Raw genomic sequence first — 9,347 nt, forward strand, 5'->3', positions numbered from 1 at the left:
AACGGCTGAGAAATATGAATGAATAATTTTGTTTTAGAACATATATACATTAGGTTTTTTTAAAAAAAACATGAAGTTATACCAGATTGTTTTGTTAATCCTGACTTGAAAATGTATTACCTCCTAGCCTAAGCCTTCACAATAAATGGCATCAGGCATATGAAACCAAGGTGAACCATCTCTTTTAAGACACCAGCATTTTTTGTTTGCTGTGTTTTTCAAGCTCAATGTTTTCCTGTTACATTGTGGAAATATCGTGTGTCCAATCAATATTTCGGTTGATACTAGGATGCAAGCATAGTGAGTTTTCAGTGTTTTTTTTTTTTCATGTGCACTCCTAATCTTGACTGAATGAAAATTATTTTCATAGATGTCCTTGATAAAAGATTCACCCCTGATTGGTTCCTGCTGTATGCAAGTCTAGTTGAAGCCAGAAAAAAGATCAACAAGAAGTCATAAAAGTGTTTAGTGAGTCTATAAACTGTAGGTTGTGGCCATGCTATTCACTAACATCTATTGTATTTATTTTTTCCACATGAAACACATGATGGTATATCAATGGGTAAATTTGAGAATGTGTACATCTGTTCAAGTTTCTTTGGTGTTTGTCCAGCATTTTCCTATAATACATTCAGAGTAGCTGTTATCTGCTGACGTCTATCTCCACGTTCCAAAAGTAGCAGCCCAGACCAACTGTCTGTTATGTGTCGGTGTACAATACAGTATAACTTCAGAGAATTTATAGAAAACTTGTGTGTGTAAAGACCGCAGTGATACTGAAAATAGCTAACTTTGTCTTCTTCCTTCAGTAATGATTGCCTCACTGAAGAGTGTTGTTTTTAGCCTAATCTGTTAGCACATATATGGTGCATATGCGCAAAATGGAAAATGATTCAATGTTTACGTTTTGACCAGGATGCTACCAGTATTGACCCGTTAAGCTAAACGAATAGTCAACAGCTTATTTATCATTGCAGATATTGCTGTGCTCACTAATGGGAAAAAAGACTGGATTTTTGAGTTTGTGAATAACCAGTAAGGCTTAATAAATCTGAAAGTCTGGTCACTGCTCTGATTATAACCACTGTCTGATTTCAATGTGCAGTTGTTGGTGCATTCACTGGCTTTCTGCTGAGTTCCACTGAGTTTCCAAGAAGTGGCTCACCAGGGTCGGTTTGACCCAGGTGGACAGACGATTATTTTCTCCAAAACATTCCAGTTTACTAAACTGAAATAATGATCAATTAATAAATAATTTGTCACCCTTTATTAACAGCTTTCACGCCACAAACTTGTGGTTGGTAAAATGTTTTGGCTCTTAAGTATGTTGCGGTCAGTAATCCGGAAAAAAAACATTGGATTTTTGTGTTTATATCCTATAAAGTCACTGGTCAGATTGGTCAACATTAGTGCCAATTACTTGCCTATTTTTCTGTGTCTCTTCGTGTCCTAACTGATCTGAAAAGATCAGGTTTTTGAGTTTTGGACAGGCGAGTTATAGGGCATGTGAATATTGGCCAATTCCTGTCACCAGGCGATTTCTCTGAAATACTCTTAAATGTCTCTTCGTCTCTGGCACAGGGAAACGAAAATATGATGTCTTCAGAGGTGGTCATGCGGAACTGGTTTACATTAATGTCACTTTAGGGTTAATATTAAAGGAAATGTTTTAATTTAGGAAACAAATGGGTTTTTCAAAGCACCTTCCTGCCAAACACACTTTGTAATTTTGTATGCCAAGTTGTTAAAAGCAGCTTGTGTTTAATAAAAAAAAACTGTTAAAAAAGATTTTTACCTGTTTGCTGTTAATATGACCAGAAGGAGTTTCCTTTTATTTATGCTTGTTTAAGTCGGATCCCCTGCTATGTCAACGCTAATCTCAGTAAAGTGATATCAAGTAGCTTTCAGTCCAGGTAGAAGTCTCTGACTCATCTTTATTAATTGTATATTGACCTCCAAGTATCTCCATTCTCTCGTGTGTTGTTTGTTTCCTCGTCCTATGAAAGATTGGGGGGGGGGGCAAAGCCTGCTATACTCCTGGCCCTATTATCTTCCTCTGACAGCCCCATTACTCTAGTGAAGAAAAGATGAACGCCACCTGTCAAAGAACAGTTAATTGTATGTCTGGATGGTGTGGCGAGAGCAGAGTTCCACAACTGACTCCCTCTCCTGAGTGTGTAGCCTCTCCTGTGTATTCATATTAGGAGTAGGTGGCCACTGAGAGGAGGAACGGCAGACAGCTTATGAGACATATGGAGAGATTAAAAAAGAAATGTGTGGAAATGAAGACTAATGGAGAGTGAAACTGTATGGATAGGGAAAGTGTGGATAGGTTTAGAGTTAAAAAAGAAAAAGGATAGACTATCGTTACAAAAAGGCTGATCGATCTCCTCTTGCAAGGTAATTGCATATAACATAAAGGACATAAGGATATTATGCTAATTGTCGCCTATGTAATGTTGGTCTTTGGTGTGCAGATAAATGGCTTTGAAGTGCAAGACCGGGAGAAAGCCGTGGCGTTGTTGTCAAGCGAAGAAGCAAGGAGCATCATACTCCTAGTGACAAGGCCAGAGATCCAGGTAAACACACGCACACACCCACGCAGCTCTCCCGCCCTGTCTTGACAACCTGTGTCATGTCAGATAAAAGCAACGGCTGCCAGAGAGCCTTTCACTTTTCTTTCCTGTCAAAGTGATTGTTTAGAGTTCGCCCACACACACACACACACACACACACACACACACACACACACACACACACACACACACACACACAGGTACAAAACCTGAGAGGGGACTCTGACAAGCTACTGTGATTACAGCTGGAGGAGGAGGCCGTGTGGCTGGATGATGAGCAACAGCAACTAGTTGAGGACCTGAAGATGGAGATTCTGGAGGAGAGGATGAAGCAGAGGGAACAAAGCTTTGAGATGGCAGATGAGGTAAGGTTGCTCACAGAGGAAAACGTATAAAGAAAAGAGACAAAAAAGGCCAAAAAGAGAGATAGCAGCGGAAAGATGGTGACAGTGATGCATTCCATTTATGCAACCTTGGCATCAATCTTACTAAGGCTGTAGGAAATGGGAACAGACATGATGTTGCACTTATCACTCTCAAGTTACCCTGGTTTACTCTAATATTCCATTGATTATTAGAGTAACTGCTGTTTCATATCTTTAGATTTGAAGTGTTACATATTTTAAATTTAGCTTAATCTTAATTACATTTGGTTGTACATCCCTGGTAAAGGCGTTAAATAAAATAATTGCAATACACTGAAGTTCTTGACTGCCATATTGTCCCTTTCACATGGGATATGCCTCCCACAAATGTTTTATTTCTTTCAAATGAAAGGAATTTCCCCATAAATGCAAAATGTTTCTGCAACTCCACCACCACTTTCAGCTTTGCTATGAAATGTGCAGCTCAAGGGATTTTCTGTATAAAGCATTGCAATTATTTGTGTACAATGCACACTAATATTATACGTCGGCTTGATTAAATCCTTTTGGTTGCAGGCACACCATCAAGAGGGTTTTGAAATAACATAGCATGAATGTGATGAGATTGAATCCGTGGGCATTGGCAGTCCTGTTTCCAGTTTGAACTGGTGTTGATTCATTAAAGTCCTGGCATCATTTCTGAGTGCTGGGTATAGCATGGTGGAGCGTGGTAGTATTACTGGCAGAATGTGCTGAAGATCTGACCACTGCCAGTAGGCAATGCGGGTCAAGTGCCTTGTCCAAGGACACAACAACTTAGACCGAACCAACAACCTGGTGATTACAAGACAAACTCACTAACTCCTGTGCCACTATCGGCCCACAGTAATGGGGAGTTTGATCTTGATGCATCCCAGAAGACATTTCTGAGACCCAGCAAAGCCCATCCACGTTCTAGAGGATGTTGTGACCCACTACTACTTTGGTATAAATCGTGCATTAACAGCAAAGTTAGTTGATTTCATGTGTAGATGTGTTCAGGTAAAAATTTGAATATACTTCCCACTGTTCCTGGAATGTTAGGGTGAAAATAGCAACGGAAAGTCATTCATCATTGTATTTATAGTCAGAGCAGCTGAAAAGACCAAACTTTTGTAAAAACAAAAAAAAATTTTTTTTTTTTCAAGTTTGACTCCCTCACCTTTCAATTATAATGGGAAATACTCTCTGAATGTGCATCAAAGTTTGGCATTGAACATAAATGTACAGAGTCAACGCAAACACCCACAATTTATGTGTATGTAATTTGTCCTTTCTATTGAAGTGACAAAATCAATGATGAAAGCCTAAGCTCTTGTAAATTGATTAAATAGCACGCATTAATGGGAGCCTCCTTGTCTTTGTTTAAAGCTTCAAGGTGATGGGGACATGACAACAGACACAGCCACCTGTTCTTCCAACAATCAAGACAGTGGGTTTGGACGCAGCACAGACAGTCCCGAGCACCAGCCCTTATTGGCAAGACTTTATAGGAGGAGCCCGGCACACTGCCTAAGGGATCGATGGCAGTCAGAACATCAGCACAACAGGCGAGGGACTGGTGCGCCGCAAAAATCCCAGCACACAAGAACGCATTCAACAAGCCAAGGCAATGAAAGTCTAATGAGCATCCACAATGGTGGATGCGGAGTCCGAGGTTTAGATAATTGCTTCCAGCAACTCTTAGAGCTAAAGTGCCAAATCCGCAATGGAGGTGAATGTGGGGTGTACTCCATTCGACACAGTATAGAATGTAGTCTCACTGGGCAAGGTGGAGGAGATGGAGATAGTGAAGGTGAGGTTGGCGCAGGAGGAGGGGTAGAGCGTGAATTGAAAATGCTGAATGAAGAACTGCGTAGCATTGAATTAGAATGCCAGAGCATAATGCAAGCCCACCAACGACGCCAGTCACAACAGCTTGAGCAATCACATTCTGCACCATCCTCACCAGGAATGAACCTGAAAAATGGACAAAAGCTGCATGGGAGGCTGGCTGACATTCACGAATACCCAGAGAGGTCTGACAATGATAGAGTTCGTGAGAAGGACAGCTCCAGTGCCTACAACACAGCAGACAGTGCTCGGTCAACGCCACTAGGCATGGAGAGATCCCCTGATCAGTCCCTGCAGAGAAAGATCAGCCTCACCAACCAGAAAAACCTCAGACTGGCCTCTGCTGCACCATCCAATCCCATTCCTATCCCCAAGCCTGAAGGCACACATAAACCTTGCAGGCCAGCAGATCAAGGTCCGGCTATCCCAAGCAGCCCTGATCAGAGCAATCCTTCTCGGTCTGAGTCAGACCCTGCACTACCAGCGGACGATGAAAGATGTGACAAAAAGGGAAGGAACAGAGACTCAAGGAGAGCTCTTCCCTATGGCGCTTCATATCAGACGGGCACATATCATGGCCAGGGAGGATCCAAACAACTACAGGTTTGTCTCATCAAAAACATACAATGTCCATGCAATGCACCTGAAAGTACGGAATTTGTGAATAACTTTGTGCTGAATGTAATTTGTGTTGCAGAGCTACATGCAGCTGCTGCAGCAGCACTCATCCCTGGAGTACTCGCAGAGCCAACTGAGCCTCCTCAGTGTCTGTCGAGATCCTATGCACCGTAATGGACGTGCAGGAGAACCTCGTCTGGAGTGGAAAGTCAAAGTTCGCGCCGATGGCACACGTTATGTTGCGCGGAGGCCTGCTCGTGACCGCATACTGCGGGAGCGGGCGCTTAGAATCAGAGAAGAGAGGAGCGGGGGCATGACCACAGACGACGATGCGATGAGTGAGATGAAGATGGGCCGCTACTGGAGCAAGGAGGAAAGGAAACAGCATTTGGCAAGGGCCAGGGAGCAAAGAAAGAGGAGGGAGTTCATGCAGAAAAGCCGCCTTGATTGCTTAAAAGAAGGACCAGCGAGCGGAGCCGAGGGCAGAAAAGAGATCAATATCTTGGAGCTCAGTCACAAAAAGATGATGAAAAAACGGAACAAAAAGATTTTGGACAACTGGATGACCATCCAAGAGCTAATGAGCCATGGGGCAAGGGTCCCGGAGGGGTCCAAAGTTCATAATGCCTTTCTTTCTGTCACCACTGTTTAAGAAACCTTGTTTAAATACTTGATAGGGACATCTTTCATATCAGGTGTATCACTGTTTGGTTTTGAAAACTGTCGTTCTATGAAACTACTTTAAATTGAGATATGTCAATGGTGAGAAACCCTGTAGCATTCCCGGGCAGCTTTCACTAAACGTTGAAGAATGTTCAGCAATCAGTACCACACGTCAGCCATTAAATCCTGTCTCAAGACGCTACCAAGCTGGACAAACCTTTTTGGTGATGAAGTGGTACGTAGTAGCAGGTTGGTTCAACCAGATTCATAAAACATGAATGAACCAACAAGTTTTTGTATGCGCTGTATTGTGTCTCCATTCCGGTCTGTCATGTTTATGTTTCATAGTATATGAAGCAATTTCACTTGCCTTGTTCAAGTTGGCCTTTTATATGGGGAAGATTGCAGTATTTTTTACACTTTGTAATCTCAAAAGATTTTGTAAGGATTTGTTTTTATGCAGGATGTCAATGTATTGTAAACGATTATTGCAATTTCCTATTTATATTTGTATCACCAAACCCATCCCTGTCAAGGTGAGACTATTTGATTGTAGTATAGCTAGTGCTGTATGCCAGACCAGCAAAACGAAACATGAGAAATCTCAAATGAACAACCTTGCTGGAGACAGCTCCTTTACGTTGCATTTGTATCCGAGTCAGAGTTGTCTCGTAAAAGTATGGCGGTCAGTTTACAGCACTGAAAAGGTCAATATGCCATCTCAAAGAGACATTTTACACATGAGTTGGCAGGGTTTTTTAAAAAGGATTTACCTCAACTTACAGCTAAAACTGAATTATCAAGAGTTCAACGCTTTGCTAATGAAATCAGTAACTGATACCTTATGAATCTGTGAGTTATGTTAAAATGTTAATCATTTTCTATTTATATTGTTTACTGTTAATGTATTTATTGTAAATTAATTTCATTGTCTCTAATTCACTTAAAGTGGCTATCCTGGGGAAAGCAAAACTTTTCAATGCGACTTTGTATATTTGCAGCCTTTCAGCTCAAAACTGCTGTTTTCTACTGTAAAAGAGGCCTCAAGTTCAGTACTTGTTGATAATGTTTGTAAAATTGAATAAAGAAAGCAACAGAAAGCATAATTCTCTTTTCCAATGTTTTTAACCTTGTGCATGTATGATCTTCCATCCATCCTTGTAGAAAGCATCTGGCAATAGGCATCATCCAGTTTAAGATTTAGCTCAACGCCCCAGAGACGCTAGCTAATCCCCTTCTCGCATGTTCTGGCAGATAACAGGATGGCAACATTGTTTTGGTATGGCAAGTTATGTGTTTGTTCATTCAATACACTCCATATTAGCTGTTATTTTTCTCTACTAGCTTGTGACTACACCGCATGAGTTTGAGCTTTGATCGCACTAGTTCAACTTTGATGTAGTAATTAAAAAAAACTCTCTTACTGGTAAAAAAAAATTTTTTACTACTAGTAGCACCAAAGCTTTTTGCGTCATGATCCTGGTGTGAGTGTGCGTTTGTATGCTTGTGTGAGATATTTTCTGAACGGATGATCTCTGCTGAAGTGTGGATTCTACACACCTGTCTTTAATCTCCTCATCTGCTTTATGGTATTTAAGGAGGTACTGGACAAGCAAACCTGATAGCCAGCCTTTTGTCATAGAATCAAACCCAACTATTTCCTGGTTGATTTTCTTTGTCCATGATTGAATATGATTATTCTTGTTCATTTACCTCCCCTAGAGCTTTCTTCCAGTGTAATCTCCTAGGAGATAGCCTTTTACCCTGTTTACACTACCCCTTTTTAACCGTGCCGAGACCAGTCCGAGCTCAGTAACTGAGATAACTATCGAGTGTAAATGGAACGCAAACTGAACAGAACTGAGCCAGACACAACCGGACCATGCTAAATGCAGCCCAGTTCCATGGGTGAGCTCGGCCTGGTTTTTCCCTGGCTCGGTTCTCTAATAACAAAGAGCGCAGGAGTTGACCGTGTCATCTCCTTACACCCACCTGACATTTCAGACATTCATAAAAACACTAGCTTCCCTACCGTGCCACACGGTTTCCAGTGTTGATTCTGCTTAGCAGTGTGATGAACCTCAGCGTCTGTCGTTGTTTCCTGCGTCTGTAAAGCCTTATTACACGTTTGTTTGTCTTATCCACTTCCCAAAAGCCGAGTCTGTCAAGTAAATTCACCAAAAGTTGCCGTCTTCGCCTGACTCTCCGCAAACAACAAAATATTACAATAATAATCAAGCATAACTTCCTGAATGTTACTGGCGCCGCCAGTTTGATATGAGTCCCTCCTTCAATCCTAGAGAGCAGTCCATGCGGACCGAGCTCGGTTTAACAAGGGTAGTGTAAATGGGGCTTAAGGTTGGATTCTAAGCCCAGTTCTCTCCAGCATATCTTTTCTTCAGTCCTCTCCTGGAAGATCTATCCACAGTGGTCTACTGCAGGTCTGCCATCTTGAACTATCACCTGCTTTCCCATTCTCCGATACTCTCAGTCTCTCTCAAGAACTCCAGCCTTCATCTGCTCCACTTTATTAAAATCCCTTCAGGGATATTTATCCTTGGTATAACACCTCCCTCCACAAGCCACCAGGGTCTCCTTCCCTTTAACTTTCTCTGCTCATGCCAGAAAAGTAAACCATTCAATTACCTTGCTGATTATTTGAAAAAGTCATGTTTTGGCCCAATGCTTCGTCTAACAGCTCCATTCTTTCTCCAGATGTCATAGAATCACAAACACAGAAGCCTTCCTCATTGTACAGCCATCTCACTTAACCTCATAAATAAACCTTTTATTTGGATATATCCAAAGTCCAGGGTTTGATTCTTGCTGTGGATCAGGAAACCTTCAAGAAACATGACATTTTGCATTAGTTAACAACTAGACCACACTAGTTGACAGCAGTAACATACTAGTAAGAGGTAAGCATTAAAAACTCAAAACATATTGACTAGTCATCATTTTCTGCCTAAAAGAATACACGTTAAATATTTTTTTCTAAATTAAAGCCAAATGTAAAATTGGCCAAACAGTAAAGCCTAAAACATGCATTAGACGCCTACCTTATCCTCACAAGGATGAATGACCACTTGTGACAGTATTGTTATTAAAATAAGATTTTCTGGGTTTTTAAGCATTCAGGTGGAGGTTTTTCAACTATGGTATAACCAGGATACTACACATTACCAAGCCTGCACTGGGTGTGGGAAAACAGCTAAAACTCTCACTTTCTATCCATATTTACTAGTTAGGGTGT

The 9,347-nt window shown here is 41.3% G+C and overlaps 1 protein-coding gene across 1 annotated transcript in view; it reads left to right on the plus strand.

Moving 5' to 3' along the window:
• pdzrn4 (PDZ domain containing ring finger 4) overlaps positions 1–6,367 on the plus strand; it is a 49,888-nt gene extending 43,521 nt beyond the window's left edge. The window contains exons 6-9 of the mRNA XM_036148965.1: positions 2,478–2,579; positions 2,822–2,941; positions 4,352–5,416; positions 5,511–6,367. Coding sequence (XP_036004858.1) covers positions 2,478–2,579; positions 2,822–2,941; positions 4,352–5,416; positions 5,511–6,083 — 1,860 coding nt within the window. The 3' untranslated portion in view covers positions 6,084–6,367. The remainder of the gene's footprint in view (positions 1–2,477; positions 2,580–2,821; positions 2,942–4,351; positions 5,417–5,510) is intronic.
• Positions 6,368–9,347: the final 2,980 nt, after the last annotated feature.

The sequence above is a fragment of the Fundulus heteroclitus genome, chromosome 17 (genome assembly GCF_011125445.2).
Source record: "Fundulus heteroclitus isolate FHET01 chromosome 17, MU-UCD_Fhet_4.1, whole genome shotgun sequence".
NCBI classification, from domain to species: Eukaryota; Metazoa; Chordata; class Actinopteri; order Cyprinodontiformes; family Fundulidae; genus Fundulus; species Fundulus heteroclitus.